At 36.8% G+C, this 18,726-nt stretch overlaps 1 protein-coding gene across 7 annotated transcripts in view; it reads left to right on the plus strand.

Moving 5' to 3' along the window:
- Pcm1 (pericentriolar material 1) overlaps positions 1-18,726 on the plus strand; it is a 95,687-nt gene that overhangs the window by 38,649 nt on the left and 38,312 nt on the right. For all 7 annotated transcript variants that reach the window (XM_028768320.1, XM_028768316.1, XM_028768318.1 and 4 more), the window contains 10 exons: positions 2,094-2,236; positions 2,365-2,494; positions 4,928-5,068; positions 5,848-6,038; positions 8,197-8,394; positions 10,589-10,808; positions 10,914-11,059; positions 11,555-11,745; positions 13,051-13,222; positions 15,606-15,964. In XM_028768320.1, coding sequence (XP_028624153.1) covers positions 2,094-2,236; positions 2,365-2,494; positions 4,928-5,068; positions 5,848-6,038; positions 8,197-8,394; positions 10,589-10,808; positions 10,914-11,059; positions 11,555-11,745; positions 13,051-13,222; positions 15,606-15,964 — 1,891 coding nt within the window. The remainder of the gene's footprint in view (positions 1-2,093; positions 2,237-2,364; positions 2,495-4,927; positions 5,069-5,847; positions 6,039-8,196; positions 8,395-10,588; positions 10,809-10,913; positions 11,060-11,554; positions 11,746-13,050; positions 13,223-15,605; positions 15,965-18,726) is intronic.

Raw genomic sequence — 18,726 nt, forward strand, 5'->3', positions numbered from 1 at the left:
CACCAGATGGCCCATTTCTCATTTGGGCATGTTTAGACTTGTCAAGGTTTGTCTTGGTTTTGTCCCTACATTCATGGTCACCTTGCCCTAGGAGGAACTGGTTATTTTTTGTTTTGGCTGTTTTCAGCAAATTGTTGGTGGTCTGGGGGGTTCTGCTGAGGTATTTTGATTTTTGTCCTCACATTATACACATCAGATACTGTCAAACTTGAGAAATTGAACCTGACATGGTGGTATACATCTGTAGTCCTATTGTTGGGAGCCGACTCTGAGCAGAAAGTGGCTATCATCTTTGCAGCCATCTTGAGCCATATACCCTGACAAGAGACTTGTTTTCAACAGCCTACAACAGCTGAGCACACTCTGATAATTATCTTGATATACCCATGATTTGCTTTCAATCAAGGCCAGGCAGTGGTGGCACACGCCTTTAATCCCAGCACTTGAGAGACTCAAGGCAAGACTCAGGCGAGACTTGAGGAGAGACTTGAGAAGAGATCAGACCAGACTCTGTCTTGTCTCCATTCTTCGCGTCTCCGTCCCCACTCTCTCTCTTGCTAGGCCCTGACCCACGGACCGGAGCAGCAGAATGGGCTGTTACATCCTATCACTTGGGAGGTAGAGGCAGGACAATTAGGAGAAGTTCAAGGTCATGACTATTTACAAACTGGAGGCCTACTTTAGGCACAAGAGACTTTCCAAGAAAAAAAATTGGGAACCAAGTTAAGAGTAGCTATCTTTGTCTTTATAAAGCATATAATGCCTTTTACAACGTATTGGTGAGAATGCAGCCGTATGTATATAAAAACACAGGAGCATGGCTGTGTACCACTGCAGTTTTATGAACAATCCTACATAATTATTTTTGCTGATGACACTGGCCTCATATATCGATCTCATAAAAGCATCATGAGGTAGATATTAAACAAACTAAAAAAAGCTAATTGCCCAATGTTATAGACTTATGATGACCAGTATTTAGACGGCCTAGAGCAAAGCCTGAGATCTTTATTTTTTAAGACTTATTTGTTCATTTTATGTATGTGAGCTGTGTTCAGACACAACAGAAGAGGGCATCCAGTCCCATTACAGATGGTTGTGAACCACCACATGGTTGTTGGGAATTGAACTTAGGACCTCTGTAAGAGCATTAAGTCAGTGCTCTTAACTGCTGAGCCGTCTCTCCAGCCCCAAGCCTGAAATCTTAACCTACTTGATAGAAGAAGAAGAAGAAGAAGAAGAAGAAGAAGAAGAAGAAGAAGAAGAAGAAAGAGAGAGAGAGAGAGAGAGAGAATATGAAATTCCTGAGGTTGTGTCCCTTTATAAAAAAAATAAGCTTATTTCGTTTACAATTTTGGAGGTTTTAAGGGTCCACATTCTGGTTAAATGTTATAAGGCTGTGCAGGACATTACATGGCAGAAGATGGAGAATGAACAGTATATACATGAGTGTGTCCTTCTGTCCAATGTTTTCTCTTGCCCCTCCTATAATAACCTTTTCTGTACCCTTCCTTTCCTTGAGTCTGTCCTTTTGTCCAGTGTTTTTCCTTGCTCCTCCTATAGCCCTTTCCGTTCCCGTCCTTTCCTTGTAAAGCCATGAGTTCTCAGCTATGGGGGCTCCACCTTTATGAAGTTACCTAATTTGGTAACTCTAAAAGACCTCGTGTCAAAATACCATACCGGGATTAAAGTTTCACCCTCTTAATCTTTCACAGTGGGGGTTAAAAATAACATGTGAACCTTTGGGGACTGCACTCAAGCCTTATCCTAACCATAGTGCTAAGTATTGACAGCTCAGACTGTAAATGGCAGGGCTAAGGATGTCAATATATCATAGAACATTTGCCTGATGTGCCCAAGGACTGTATTCAGTCCCTAGCATGACAGAAATTATAATGGGCTCATTTTAGTTTTAGCGCTTAATTTCTTATCATTAATGGGGATACACTTCAGTTTTCTGTAGGAACTGTATCGAATATTTATATCAACTGACATTTGTATATGTCAGTTTTTAGCCTGCTAAATTAAATAAAGTGTAAACTAGATAATGTCTTTGGATTTCCAGATAGTTTTATATAATTTTGCTATTTCAGGATGATGATGCAACTCAAGTGGTTGTCCCTGCCGCATCAAATTTGGATGATTTCTATGCAGCAGCAGAAGATACCAAACAAAATTCCAATAATACAAGAGAAAATTCTAATAAAATAGATACTGGAGTAAATGAAAAAACAAGGTATGGTAAGCTTTTACTTTCATAATAAAAACTCAAGAGGCAGTTATTTAGCTCTCTGCTTACTGTGTTGTCTTTTGCTTAGTATCCTTATTTTATTGGAGTCTACAAATATGTCAATTTAATTATAGAGAGAAATTTTATGAGGCTAAACTACAGCAGCAACAGAGAGAACTTAAACAATTGCAGGAGGAAAGAAAAAAATTGATAGAAATTCAAGAGAAAATTCAAGCAGTGCAAAAGGCATGCCCGGACCTTCAGGTAACTATAAAATTTATTTCTTTAAGTGTTTTGAAAATGTTTAAAAACTAATGTCAGTTTGAATTAGTCTGTCTTTGCTGGTACTGAGGTGACAGATTATATTTGCCAATTTTCTTAATTACTGAAATGAATTAACTAATACTGAAATAAATTTGGTTTTTTTTCTTTGAAAAATAGTACATAGGAATTAAGTTACTTGTATTTTTGTATTGGGCTAGTTACCCATTTATTCATGACATGTAAACTCAAAACTGTTATCACATTAAGATATTCTGGCTTACATTTAGCAGATATAGATCAACATTCCATTTTTATTGACCTAGGATTACACAGTAAAACTTTTAAACCATCATGAGTTATTTTTATTCCATTATTTATTCACTTTACATTCTGATCACAGTCCCCCTCCCTCCTCTCCTCCCAGTTCCACCCTCCCAGTTCTAGTCCCTCCTCTCATTGTCCCCTCCCCTTCAACTCAGAGAACAGGAAGCTCCCCTTGGGTACTACCCCCACCCTATAACATTCAGTTGCAGCAGGACTAAGCACAACCTTTCCCACTGAGGACCAATCAGGCAGTCCAGCCTAGGGGAAGGGGATCCAGTCACAGGCAACAGAGCTAGAGACAGCCTCTGTTTCAGTTGTAGGGGACCAAGCAGCACATCTGCCACAGACATGTAGGGGACTTAGGTTGAGCCCCTACATGTTCTTTGGTTGGTGGTTCAGTCACTGTGAACCCCCATGGGCCCAGGTTAGTTGACTCTGTAGGTCTTCTTGTGTCCTTGACCCCTCCAGCCCACTCAGTTCTATCCCAAATGCTTCCACAAGACTCCCCAAGCTCCTCCTGATGTTTGGCTGTGGGTCTCTGCATCTGCTAGACGAAGCCTCTCAGGAGTCAGTTATGTTAGGTTCCTGTCTTCAGGAATAGCTTAGTATCATTAATAGTGTCAGAGTTTGGGTCTCTCTTACATGGGGCCAGTTTCATGTTGGGCCAGTCATTGGTTGGCCATTCCCTTAATCTCTGTTCCATCTTTATCCCTGTGCATCTTGTAGGCAGGACAAATTTGGGATTAGGTTTTGTGATTGGGTTGATGTCCCTCTCCATTGGAAGTCTAGCCTGGCTGTAAGAGGTGGCCACTTCAGTCTCCGTATCTTCTGGTGGGAGTCTCAGCTAGGGTCATCCCTGTAGCTTCTCCCCCCCTTCCCCAACTCCCAGCCCCAGGTCTCCAGCTATTCACTAGATATGCCCCCACTGATTTCGGTTCTCACTCACAGCCCTCTCCAGCCTTCTTTCTCTCCACACTTGACCTCCATCTCCATTCACCTCATCCCCTCACTCACCCAGATCCCTCCCTCCATGAGTTATTTAAAGAAAATAATTGTATATAGCTTTAATTTTAACTTCTATGCTTTTGCTTAGTATATAGTACTCTGTAATATAAGTTTTTCTGGTGGAGCAGAGAATAAGATAATTTTTTCCATGTTAGTTATGTTAGAAGTCAGGATGATATATAGAGTATACTCTTTTGAGATCTTCCTAAAATATACTGATTTATTATGTATACCTTTGTGTGTGTGCGTGTGCGCGTGCGCGTGCACGTTTGTCTGCATACATACAAGTCTGTGTGGAGACTAGAGGTTGATGTCAGGTGTCATCTTCTGTCACACTTCAGTCATACTTTTAGACAGAGTCTCTCTCACTGAAGTCGGAGCTTAGTGATCAATGAGTCCCTGGCATCCTCTTGTTTCTGTGCCAGAACTGAGATTATAGGCCCTTGTGGCTATGCCTGGCTTTCTGTGTGAGTCCTGCGGATCTGAATGCAGGCCCTCAAAGCTTGCAAGCCAAGAACTTTACCCACGGAACTATCTCCCCAGTCTGGTTAAGTTTACTGTGTAGTTAAACTTGGTTTTGATGAAAGAGAAAAATACCAAATTATGTTTCTGACACAACTGTTTTCTAAGTTTGTACTTTTCCCATTTTTTTTCTAATACTTTCTTTATCCTCAATATAAATAATTTCCAAAGGAATATGTGCCAGGGTTGGGTTGAATGTAAACTCTCCCTCTTTTCCCAATATTTGATTGATACATTTTTACTGTTCCAATTGTTAATTCTCATCACTTTTAGCCTGTTCTTATGTTTGTTTTCTTCTGTTGTCTATGGATCATGGTGCCTTTTGTAGTCACATAATAGCAAATTAAATATAGCACTTGAGCTCTAGAGAAGTAAAATAACTACGTTATGAAATAAGTTCAATTATATTAGTGCCTTATAGTAGTATTTGTAATATATATAATATATAAATGGTATTTGTTTATATATGTGTATTTGTATAAGTGTGTATGTGTATATAAATATATGTGTATATATGTATGTGTGTATATATGCACACATACATATGCATATACATACTCACACACAATATTTTGTTTTTAGCTATCAGCCACTAGTATAAGTAGTGGTCCCACAAAAAAATATCTACCTGCTATTACTTCAACTCCAACTGTTAATGAGAATGAGAGCAGTCCAAGCAAATGTGTTATTGAGCCTGAAGATTCTTCAGTGGTGGATAATGAGGTATGACACAGTCTGCTGCAGTGTTGTTCCTGAAGTGGTACCTAACTCCTGAGCCTAACTTTTTTTTTTTTTTTTTTTTTTTTTAATGGTGTGGATAGGAATGGGACTTTGGGCCCTTTGACCTACTGAGTAGGTAATATATGTGAAGTTTATTTTCTGTCTTTTTTTTTTGGTTAGGGAATAAACCTTTCCCTCCTAAAGTTATATTGTTTCAAAATAGTCCTTATTAGCAAATATAGGAGCAGTTATAGAAAACATGAATTATTTCATTTAGAAGGGCCCATTCTTTGATATTTCATTTTTATTTGTTTTGCATAATACCATAGCTTTTCTAAAATAATTCACAAAGTATGTTTAGTGCTTTTTGTTTTCATGAACAGTTAATAACTGCCTTTTTTGTATCCCTAAAATATTATCTAACCCTTATGAACATCTTTAAAAGATTTTAACTTTAGTAATTTTAATTGCGTATGTTGTGGTGGAGGCATGTACAAATGAGTGTCGGTGCCCATGGAGGCCAGAAGTGTCAGATATCCCTGGGAGCCAGACCTAGCAGGCAGTCGTGGGCCACCTGATGTGGGTGCTGGGAACTGAACTTGGATCCTTTGCAAGAGCAGCACACACTCTTAGCCATTGAATTCCCTTTATGGATATCTTAGAATGGAAATAGAAACTTTGAAAATAGAATATCTTTGTACTGATAGTATCATTAATACTTTTATTCTTTAAGGCTTAAGCAAATCCAAATATTTACTTGACTCTGGTTTTTAAAATAATAGTTGTGGTCAGACATGCGAAGACATGAAATGTTAAGGGAAGAGCTGCGGCAGAGAAGGAAGCAACTTGAAGCTCTAATGGCTGAACACCAGAGGAGGCAAGGTCTAGCTGAAACCTCATCTCCAGTGGCTATATCATTGAGAAGTGATGGATCTGAGAACCTGTGCACTCCTCAGCAAAGTAGAACAGAAAAGTAAGAAAATCATTTAAAACATCTTTTAAATACCACTTACCCAGAACATTAAGCCAGGCAGACTCATTTTCCTGTACAACCTAGCACAAATCAGCTGTTTCACTGAAGCAAGTATTTTTCAATGTGTGACTAAAAAATAACTCAATTCAGCCATTTTCTATTCTACAGCTTTCCTTTTTTATTTTAGTTACCCTGGTACTTGAACAAATGGCGATACAGATTGTTTGTAAAACTTATTTTTGTTGGAAAGTTTTATACTTACAAAATGAAAAATATATGATTTTTTGTAGTGCTGTGTTATTTTTTTTTTTCAGAACAGAATGCTATATTGTATTATGACAGAGTCTCATGTAATAAAGACTGGCCGTGAATTCCGTATGGAGCTCAGGATGACCTTTTAACTACGATACTCTTACCTCCGACTCCTCAGTGCCCACATTATAGGCATTCTCCACCATGCCCAGTTGAAATACTTTTTATCTTAAATTGTATATCTACCATTTGTAAGGTTCTTGAGGATAATCATAAAGTCTTTTTATATAAAACATTAAGTTTTTAGAAATGAGTTTGAAAGTCCCGTATTTGGAATATTTGTAAAACAATTAGTTATTTGTTAAGATAAGTTAGTTAGCTGTATAGTAATATTTAATCTAAAAATTTGAACTCCAGATATGTTGCAGTCTTATCTTTTCAGATACTTAGATGGCATTTCTAAAATATTATAAATACTCTCTTCCTCTTAGGAGATTTCATAGTCTTGATGTGCGTTTTGCTGAATAAAGTATATTATATCCTGTTCTGTTCTAGCCACTGTGTATCTGCTGTTTCACAGAACTCTTCAGATATTATTGATGAGCATCTGGTTTCAGAATTATTTGTGTAGAGCTAGCTTCTTAACGTATGACCCCCCCCCACCATGGGTTCATGTGACTGAATGTTAACTGAATGGGGCAAAAATTGCTTATTTCCAACATATTACAGCCAAAAATGTAGTCAGAATTAAATGCTAAGCTAATACAAGGTGTTTCTAGTATTGTCAAACTTGTGTTGCATCATGTGCCTTAACTATAGCCTTGGCTCTAAGAAATATACATATGTATTTTGTACTGCCAGTCTACAAGGCTTCCTGACTTGTTTTACTGTACATACTAAATCTTCTGCTCTGAACAGTGTAGTTGTGGAAAACTTGTAGTATTTTCCTGTCATATCTTATCATACCTCATCCTGCTAGTACCAAAATTAGTGTATCTTTAGATTTATTTTTGTCCCAGTGTTTAATTTAAAAAATTATTGATTTGCTGACTCTTTTTTTCCTTTTTGGTTTTTTGAGACAGAGCTTTTCTGTGTAGCCAAAATGCCCACTTTTGATATATATACGTACATACGTACATAAAAAAGATTTTGGCTTGATTAAGGCAGAAGTTCCAATAATTTCCACAATGATTTTAAACATCTTTCTGTAAATTTGTATTACTTACTTGTATAAAGTAGAATTATTTATTTCTACTTTTCAACTATGTGTGTGTATATGTGGGAGTATGTGTATGCCAACACATCTGCCCGTGGAGGCTACAGCCATTGGATCCCTGTGGTACTGTAGTTATAGGTGTTTGTGAGGTTGACTTATGTGGATACTGAAAAGTAAACTCAGACTCCCTAATTTAGCATGGCCAGGTCTAGAGTTGTTTTAATATCACAGCTGGTAAACACAGTGGCCATTTAAAATAAGTTAAAGTTAAAATTTCATTTTCCTCCCAGTCATATCAGCAGCATTTTAAGTGCTCAGTATTCATGTGTCTGTATCTGCTGTGTAGGGCAGCACAGATAGAGATCATTACAACTATTGCACAAAATGTTGTTAGGTAGGACTGAAATAGAGGGCTATCACTTAAGAAATGGCAGGGGGAAGTTTAGTTAAAGAAAAACTTTCCAGCAGATGTAATGATTATCTTAATGTCTTTGAAATGCTATTTTGTGGAAGGCAAACTACACATTCTGTATGATAGCAATGTAAGATAGCGTCTCAGAATTGCTGTGATGAAACGAAATTTTGTATACATGTATGTTTTTATATATATTAAAATCTTAAGCATTATAGCTCTTAACATATCTAGCTAATCTTTATAATGATGCCTGCTTCATCTCTCATTATCCCCAGAACAATGGCAACTTGGGGAGGTTCTACTCAGTGTGCATTAGATGAAGAAGGAGATGAAGATGGTTATCTCTCAGAAGGAATTGTTCGCACAGATGAAGAAGAAGAAGAGGAGCAGGATGCCAGTTCCAATGATAACTTCCCTATGTATCATCCTAGCATGAATCAAAATTCTTACAATGTAAAGGAAACCAAAACCAGGTTAGTTACAGTGTTTAAGTTTTATTTGAGTTTAAGTATCTCAAGTCTTTATGACACCAATAGTTCACACCAATTGACCAAATATCCTAAAATTTAGTTCATAGTGGCATCAGCTTCTCAAAGGTAATGCAGATCTTACAAATTAAAGAACTTAGTCCCACAAGAATATTATTCTTTTTAGTACAAGTCCCCAAATTAACTATATTCTTTTGTGTGTGTGTGTGTGTGTGTGTGTGTGTGTGTGTGTGTGTGTGGCTTTTCGAGACAGGGTTTCTCTGTATAGCCCTAGGTGTCCTGGAACTCACTCTGTAAACCAGGCTGGCCTCAAACTCAGAAATTCACCTGCCTCTGCCTCCCAAGTGCTGGGATTAAAGGCGTGTGCCACCACTGGCTGAACTATATTCTCTTGTCGTGACTAAAATGAGAATTTCTACAATTTGTCTTTAGATTTAATATTTTGCTACAACTTCGAAAAATACTTCACCAAATTGGCTGCTTAAAGTGGAATAGCTATATGAGGCATGTCTGTAATGAATGGAAGTATGTAGAGCTTCATTGCCTTCTTTGAGTTCCACCTTTGAAGTTGATCACCATCCTTGAAATTCTTTGAAGTAATATAAAAGATTTTATGGAAGTTTTATGTAGCTATGATTTACTAAGTAATATGCCATTAATATTCAGATTCAGCCTCTGGTTTCATTTCCTTCCCTAAAGGTCAGTGGGTAGGTCTGGAAATAACAACCAGATTGATTTTTGTGGCAACAATGCCCCTCCTAAAGGGCTAAGAGTTATAAACTCTGGATTTGTTAAAAGGGGCTTGCGCTTGCTCTGCGTAACAAAACAGAATCTGCCACTCAGGAGATTCCAAACATTTTAGGGGTGGAGAGAACCGCTGGGGTTCTTAAATTAGATACCCATTTTTTTTTTTTAAGAATTCAAACATATCTTTATGTGTAGATGCTTGCATATATAAATGACAGATACTTTTCTTTTTTACATAAGGATGTTGCTGTAATAGTTCCCACCTAGACCAGATCAAGAATCATACCTAAGCTTTCATCGTTGCTGTTGTTTAGGGGAATTAAGCAAAAAAAATGAACATTTTTCAGGTAGTGAAATGTTCTGTTAATGAACTGACTATAAGTAGTGTATACTGATAATCTGCTGGTGCTTGAGGTCACTTGAAACCAGAACAGTGTAGTAAGACCTTGTCTAAAACAGAGCAAATCAGAAATAATTGGAAGCAACATTAATTGTGTTGTTTTTAAAATTACATATTTTAAAATTTTGTGTGTGTGTGTGTGTGTTGTGTTGCACAAATGGAGGTTAGAAAAACTTTTCTGGGGTAGGTTCTCTCCTTTTACCCTGGGAATTGAACTCTCGGTTCTCAGGCTTGGTAGCATGTGCAGATCCTGCTCAGCCCTCTCTGAGCTGCATTGTTACTTCTACTAATGATAAGCGTTTATGAATCATTGTGAACCTGGTAAAATTGTGCCACTTGATGAAGTAAAGAATGAAGGATGGAAAAGTGCTCTAGTCTAAAATGTAGCTCTATGTTGTGGAATACAGTTAGACTATAGTGTAAGAATACAAACAAAGACTAGAAAGCAATTAAAGAATAATTGGATGGGCTGAAAATAATGTGATTTTTCTCATCTCTATTTTTCATATTTAATACTGAATAAAGAAATAACTCAGGGCTGGTGAGATGGCTCAGTGGTTAAGAGCACTGACTGCTCTTCCAGAGGTCATGAGTTCAAAATCCCAGCAACCACATGGTGGCTCACAACCATCTGCAATGAGATCTGATGCCCTCTTGTGGGGTGTCTGAAGACAGCTACAGTGTGCTTATAATTAATAAATAAATAAATAAATAAAGTTTAAGGGCTGGAGAGATGGCTCAGCGGTTAAGAGCACTGACTGCTCTTCCAGAGGTCCTGAGTTCAAATCCCAGCAACCACATGGTGGCTCACAACCATCTGTAATGAGATTGGATGCCCTCTTCTGGTGTGTCTGAAGACAGCTACAGTAAACTCATCAATAAAATAAATAAATAAATAAATATTTAAAAAAAAAAAAAAAAAAAAAAAAAAAAAGAAATAACTCTCTGTAGACTACGATTTGAGGTTTGTTGCCATATTTTAGAACTCAAGTTATCTCATATGATAACTTACCACTCTAAATTCTGCATTAGGTGGAAGAACAATCGCCCTGTTTCAGCAGATGGAAATTACCGTCCTTTAGCCAAGACGAGGCAGCAGAATATCAGCATGCAACGACAAGAAAACCTTCGATGGGTGTCAGAGCTCTCTTACATAGAAGAGAAAGAACAGTGGCAAGAACAAATTAATCAGCTAAAGAAACAACTTGATTTCAGTGTCAATATTTGTCAGACTCTGATGCAAGACCAGCAGGTAAATTTTATCTTTGAAATGTATTTTTTGTAATTTACATTGTTTTGAAGCAGTACACAGTTTATTCAACACATTGTAACTATTGTCAACATTCTCTTCCAACAGACTTTATCTTGTTTGCTGCAGACTCTTCTAACAGGTCCGTATAGTGTTCTGCCTAGCAATGTGGCGTCCCCTCAAGTACACCTTATCATGCACCAGCTGAACCAATGCTACACACAGCTAACATGGCAGCAGAATAATGTCCAGAGGTAACCTCTCTGATTAAAAATAGTAATAACTGTATAGTGGGTGCTAAAATGAAAGGAGAGTTTTACAGTTTCCTTCAAGGAAAAAGAGGCATGAGCCAAACTGCAGTCAGTCTACTGACTGAAAATTATAGCCACGATCTGTCACTGTGGGACTTGGCTTTTGTTTATAAAATTCATATTTAATTGTATACTTAATGTTAGATTAAGTGTATAGTATTTAAGTTATACAACAATAAATCAGTGAGCAAGCAAAATTTAGGTTCTTACATTTCTGCCTCTATTAGAACTAAGCTCAATACTTGTTCCAACAGCTAAGTTATTAAATCGAGGCAAGCTAAGTTATTGAATTGGATCAGCAGAGCAAGCAAATACTTGTTGTAGGGTCAGAACAATCTGTCTATTCTGAATGCTATTCAGTCATTTCTTACACGTATTGTTTTTGACATTAGTTTATTGATGATACTATAACTGACTTAAATTACTGGTTTTTTGTAGGTTAAAACAAATGCTAACTGAACTTATGCGCCAACAAAATCAGCACCCGGATAAGCCTAGAAGCAAAGAAAGAGGCAGTAGTGCGTCACACCCCTCTTCTCCCAATTTATTTTGTCCTTTCAGCTTTCCAACACAGCCTGTAAATCTGTTTAACTTGCCTGGATTTACTAACTTTCCATCATTTGCACCAGGTAACTGAAAACCTGAAGGAAAAATAAGTAAATAGGAAGATTTTGAACTGGGTATGATATTACATGCTTATTAATCCAGCACTCAGGAAGTAGAGGCAGTAAGATTAGGAATTCAAGGCCAGTCTCAGATACATACTGAGATTGAGGCTAAGGTAGACTAAATGAGATGTGTCTCCAAAAAAGATAAGAAAGAGTTTGAGACTATAATTTATCTATTGTTCGGATTTTCTGTTTTTATTGTTTGAGGATTTCTTATAATGTATTTTGAGAAAATTACCCTCCCTGTGAACTCTTCCTATACTCCCAACTTCATGTACTTTTTTTTTTTTTAAACCCACTTAGTTTATTTAGTATGAGCATGGATGGAGTTTGAGTATGAGCAGTATTTTCTTTCTCCTTTATCAGCCATCAGTTGGCAGCAGCTTTTCAAGTAGGGATAGGACCTTGTGACCCCTTGCTCATCTATATTATGTGAGTGTTTTAAAATATATAGTTCTTTCATTCTAGTACGGTCATATTCACTGCCCAGTCATCCTCCCTATGTCCAGATCCACCCTCCACCCTCTCCCAACTTAATATACTTTTTTTTTAATGACCAAGTCCAGTTTAGCTGCTCATAACTCCTGAGACTGGTGCCATCCATTTGTGCCCTTAAAGAAAACTGACTCTTCGTCCTTCAAAGCTGCCAACTGTCAGTAGTTCCTCAATCAGAGGGAGCTCATAAACCGTTCTATCTCCTGTGCTAGAATGTTGACTGGCTTGGTCTTGTATTGACCTTCTGCAGACAGCCCTAGTTGCTGTGAGTTCACGAATGCCACAGTAGTTCTCTTATGTCCAGAAGACACTGTGCACTCTGGTCCTCTCCAAACACTAACTCTAAAACTTTCTGACCCCAGTTCCTAGATATTCCCTGAGCTTTGTGGGGACAGCCTCCATAGATGTCTGATTTGTGGCTGAGCTCTTTATTGACACTTATTCTCTGTACATTGATCAGTCCTGAATGTTGCATGAATTTTTGGCATGTTTTGGAATTGCCCAGAAACATTTAAATTAAACTTACATTCTTCTATATTATTTTTATAATGAAAAGTTAAGAAAACATGATTGCTAACAAAACTCAGCTATTTATAAAGGAGAGAGATACTGGCCTTTAAGTAGTAAATAAGCATTAGTTTATTGAATTGACAGTTTGTTTTGATAGATTTGGACAAGATATTGAATCAGTTAAATCTCTTAAAAATAAATTTTAATTTCATTTAAGGCTAAGGTACTCCTTCATTCTTTTCTTCCTTGTGTCTTTATTAGGAATGAATTTCAGCCCTTTATTTCCTTCTAATTTTGGAGATTTTTCTCAGAATGTTTCTACACCTACTGAACAGCAGCAGCCATTAGTTCAAAATCCTACAGGGAAAACAGAGTATATGGCTTTTCCAAAACCCTTTGAAAGCAGTTCTTCTCTTGGAGCGGAAAAGCAAAGGTACTTGGTTGTATCAAAGTTGAATCCTTTTACCATTCACTTAAATTTTTTTAAAATTACATTTAGTTTGTGTGTGTGTATGCATATGGAGGTCAAAGAATCATTTGATGTAGTAGATTATCTCTACCCATATGGGTCCTGGGAATCAAACTCAGTGATCAGGCTTGGTACCATTTACGTGTTGACCTATATTGGTGGCCCACGATTCACTTTGTGAGACAACACAGGAAGAATTTTTGTGATTGTGCAGCTTGACATAATATTGGTTATATAAAATTTATACATCATGTAGATATTCCTCAATCTTAAGAACTTAACAGCCACCAGAGTTTTAGTCCAGGATATCTTACAATATTCATATAACATCAGCAGAAATGTATGATGTAATCGTGATTTGATGTTTGTCTTTAGATCTAAACAGTTCAGTGTTTACCAACTTAGTACTGGAAACTGTAGTAACTATGAGGGAATAGGTCTTTGATTCATAGCCTCTAAATACCATTCAAATATTATTATACTGAGAATTACTTGATTGTAAAAACAACTTTTAGCCAGGCCTGGTGACACATGCCTTGAATACAAATTCTCATGAGGCAGAGGCAGGATCTATCTTTGGAGTTCAAGGTCAGCTTGGTCTATATACTGAGTTCCAGGCCAGCCAGGGCTACATACTAAAATTCTCTCAAACAAACTTTTATTTGAAGTTTTGATGGTACATGGTATCAGTCATAGTTAGGATTTTATATTCTCTCTTTCCCATATTTATTAATTTTTAATATGATAATCTCTGACAAAATAGTATGAAAGAAGAGGTCTGGCTCAGCTTTTTTTTTTTAAGGCATATCTACAGCTATAGAAATAACTAATTTATATAAATAAATAATCCAGAAAACTCAAAAAATTCCTATAACCTTTTTTAGTCTGTTTGTTCTGAGAGAAATAGGCAAATTGAGATACTGTAAGGGGCAATAGACAAGGCAGCTACAAGAATACTCTCTACAGCCCCATTGTTATTTACTTAAAAGCAAACTAACAACCCAGAAGAATGAAAAGGATAGATATCATTTGGACCCAGTATTCTGTTAGAAGTATCTCTGTGATTCTTTTTCCTACCTCAGACCTTTAGAGATATACAGTGCACGATATGCCTCCACCTAGTGATATGATTGGGCACTGTTGTTAAATCATGACTTTGGAGGGGCTCTTGATAACAGATAAATCTTAGAATTCCTGTTATAGTTACCTCTAGGAATTACTTCATCCCCTTGACATTGTTAGCTCTTCGTTAGTTAGCCTAACCTTTCTTTTTTGTACCAAATTCCATTTTGTTATGAAAGTGTTCAGAACTTTACACAGTGCTTAGTGCATAGTTGCCTTTTAGTAAAGGAGATTGAATCACAAGCAATGAATATCTATTCAAAGCTTCAAACTGGGCTTCCTGCTGTGATTTTCTGCTTTATTATCAGTGTTTTTATACCTTTGGTAGAAGCAACAACTGTGATTTTTTTTTTTTTTCATTATGAATGTCATGGTTAGAATGGAACTACATGTCTTGTTTTATCTACTTGAAATATTTCAAATTAGATATCTTTATCTTACTAAGTCAGAACTATTATAGATAACCTGGATTAAGTGACTAAAGATAGTAAAAGAGTTAAAGCCTAGTAGTCTTTAATAAAGGTCCCAAGGCTTACTGTAAAGTGTTAGCAAGGAAGTATTAAGTCATGCAGACGATACTCAGTCATAGTCATTCATCTAGACAGTCTTTATTAAACAAACAAATAAAAAACAGCCAAGCAAAGACAATCTATAAAGATAAGAGTGGCTATGTTTTCATAATATTTTATTTATAGGAATTTAAGTGTGAATTTTGCTGGGCATATTGGCATAATACCTTTAACCTCAGCATTCAGGAAGAGGCAGGTGGATCTCTGAGTTTGAGGCCAGCCTGGTTTACAAACCCAGGATAGCCGGGGTTGTTACATAGAGAAACCCTGTCCTGAAAAAACAAAACCAAAATAACAAAAATCCATGAATTTCATGTATAGCATTCCCATGTGTAATAATTTTCTGGTTAAAAACAACTTTTAAGAATAGAAACAAATACAACTTCTAGTTCATAGGTCATATAGAATAAATTGCAGCTGAATTTGTCCTTTAAATTGGAGATTTCTGACTCTTGTTTTGAGTTAAAATTTTTAAGTCATTATCTCCCAAAAATATTCTTTGTAAAACACTTGCTGGGCTCTATGATAAAAAGTTGTATGTTTTTGTGAAAATGTTTTCCTAGCGTGTTGAACCGAAATTTATTCCATCTATGGAGATTGCAATGAATATAAATAAATCAAAATTGTGACATGTAAAACTTTTTCTTATTGGTAAGGAATCAGAAACAGCCTGAAGAGGAAGTTGAAAACACTAAGACACCATGGTTATATGATCAAGAAGGAGGAGTAGAAAAACCATTTTTCAAGACTGGATTTGCAGTGTCTGTAGAGAAAGCTGCAAATAGTAACCGCAAAAATCCACCAGATACAAGCAGGAGAAGGCGTCAGTTTGATGAAGAATCACTGGAAAGCTTTAGCAGTATGCCTGATCCCATAGATCCAACAACAGTAACTAAAACATTTAAAACAAGAAAAGCATCTGCACAGGCCAGCCTGGCTTCTAAAGACAAAACTCCCAAATCAAAGAGTAAGAAGAGGAATTCTACTCAGCTGAAAAGTAGAGTTAAAAATGTTGGTAAGTTTTGAAATTTGTTGAACATGTATAGTATAAATATAAATCTTGGTCTTCTTACTTTGATATACTGGCACTTTTGTACAGCTAGATGTACAAGCATTGTTGAAACCTACTTCAGTCATTTTTAGTTATCTTTATAGTTTTTAGATTCTTAAGTATCATTTAATGTAGCTATCTTAAAACATTGCTCTTAGTCTTTGTGCTTTTTAAACTTCCTTTTGTTTCATGTGTATGTGTATATATGTGTGTGTGTGTGTGTGTGTATGTGTGCATATATATGTAAATATATATACTCAAATATATCTACCAGTACATTCCCCTCCCAATGGCATGTCCTTTTTTCTTTTTCTTTCATCCTTCCTTTCTTCATTCTTTCTTTTCTTCTTTTTTTTCATAACCCACTAAATCCAGTTAGTGAAGTTCCTGTGTGTATGGGTGTGGGGCCATCCACTGGATCATAAGGAATGCTACTAGTGGGAACTCTTCAGAAAAGAATGATTCTCTCCCAGCAGATACCAACTGCCAAACTCAGCTCAACAGTTCTTCAAATTATATGTTACTGAAAAATTGCTCAGATGCCCAAATGTTACTAATTTTTGTCTTTCAGTGTTATACCAGTGCATTGCATTGAATTTTAATTTGACTTCTCTTTGATTTCTTGATGATTCATTTAATGGGCTTCTAATTCATAATACATTGTTGTTTTTTTTTATTACCATAAATGAAACCACTTTAAAAGCAGATTTACTTATATATAGATAAACTAGTGTTTCATTGAATTTTATTGAGTATTATATTTTAAAGTTCTCTTGATAGCATTCCTGTGTATACCTGCTTTTAAAATACAGGTTCTTCTATAATTTTCTTAAGACTTTGCTGAAGTACTAGATTTAAAGCAGTTTTATTAGTTAAACTCTAAATAAATTTGGTTTAAATTTGGTAAAACCATACAACTATTCAAGTAGAAAATGGTTCATTTTTGAGACAGGCCCTATGAATAATCACATAATTTTTGACTTCCTGGTGCTTTGTGCCTACAAATACATAACTGAAGAAATGTGAGGAATTTTTATTGTAACACTCTAAACATTCTTTTGTGTAGCTGGATAATTTGATGTGCCGTGGGTAGTACTCCTTAAACTTTTTAAATTAAGTTTCATATGGGGCTCCCTGGGAATACCATTCTAAGTATAGATGCTGATTCATCAGGATACTGAGGAAGGAGGATCAGAGTTCAAGGTCAGATTGGGCTACCTACCGAGACCCTTTTTATTACACAAACCAAAAAATGATCCTGGTTTAGTAGGTTTGGAAAAAAATCCTTATTATTATGAAATACCTTATTTTTTTAAATTACAATTTTTCTTTATTTCTGAGAATTTCATGTTCTATTCAGTGAAATACTATGCCCAACCCCATGTCCCTCTAGCTGCCCATTTATTCCCCATCATATTTCTTCTTTTATTTTATGAAAAAAATATTTTTTTTAATGTACAGAGTTGAGTGATCTCTTTCATTGGTAAATGGTCTTGAGTAATCCACTCAAGGTCATTTAGTCCAACTTTGTGAAGTCCTTTGTACACTGATGGAGAAACACTACCCAAAACTTGTTGAATTCACGTTTCTGGATCAAACTGTAATGGTGTGAGTAGGCTTAGAAAAGCAAGAAACCTTCCCAAACTGATATGAATGACCTGAACTTGTGTGAACTGCTGATGACCTAGCTTCAGATGGCCAATGAGAGAAAAGACTGTCTTTTTTGATAACTCACTTATGTACATGGGTGTGGGGGTCATCCACTGGAGCATAGGAATGTTGCCAGGGTAGCCTAGGACATGTTGCCAGTGGAAACATCCTTAAAAGAGACTGATTCTCTCTCTCCCGGGAAAAGCTCCCCATTTATCTATGTCAGAAGTTTGGCTAGATTGATCTTGTGCAGGTAACCATGGCGGCAGTGAGTTTATGAGTTGAGTGATGGTTCACATCTAGAGACAGAATTTCTCTGCACTTTGCTCCATCCTCTGGCTCTTACATTCTTGCTACTGTCTGTTCTGAGATATACCTGAACCTTGGGGCTTGGTGGAGTACTGTTAATAAAGAGATCGTTAGGACTGAGCACTCAATTTCTTCTCAGCATTTTGGCTAATTTTACATCTTTGCATTGATTGCTGTCCACTGAAAAAAGAAGCCTTTCTGACCAAAAAATAATAGTAGCAGGTTCAGTCCTAGGGCCTAAGACCTCCCTAGCCTTGGGATGAAATTTCTTCCTCTGGAGCAGGGCTCAAATCTCATCAGTATTGTATGAGAGGGCACATTTGCCAGAAGGTCTATATTGTGGAATGCAGAATCCATCACTGGGTAAGATCACCGATGCCTTTTTTCTCTCAGCAGCCTTCGTAGCTCCATCTGGCATTATGAAAGCTAGCCAATAGAAAGGAAGTTTCCCCTGTTGGTTTGAGATTGATATCTTTATATACTATAGCCATGGAGTTATGGTGGGTGTCTTAGGTTTCTTTTTCTGTGATAAAATGTCATGACCAATAGCAACTTAGGGAGAGAAGGTTTTATTTCATCTTACAGTTGCAATCCATCATGAAGGAAAGTTAGGGCATGACTTTTATCAGAAACTAAAGCAGAGGCCATGGAGAAGTTGCTGCTTACCAGCTTGTTCTTCATGGCTTGCTCAGCCTGCTTCCTTATAGCACCCAGAACTACTGAGCTAGGAATGGCCCCTCCCACAATGGCCTGATCCCTTCTATATC

This window comes from Grammomys surdaster, unplaced genomic scaffold (genome assembly GCF_004785775.1).
Source record: "Grammomys surdaster isolate TR1022 unplaced genomic scaffold, NIH_TR_1.0 185, whole genome shotgun sequence".
NCBI lineage: Eukaryota > Metazoa > Chordata > Mammalia > Rodentia > Muridae > Grammomys > Grammomys surdaster.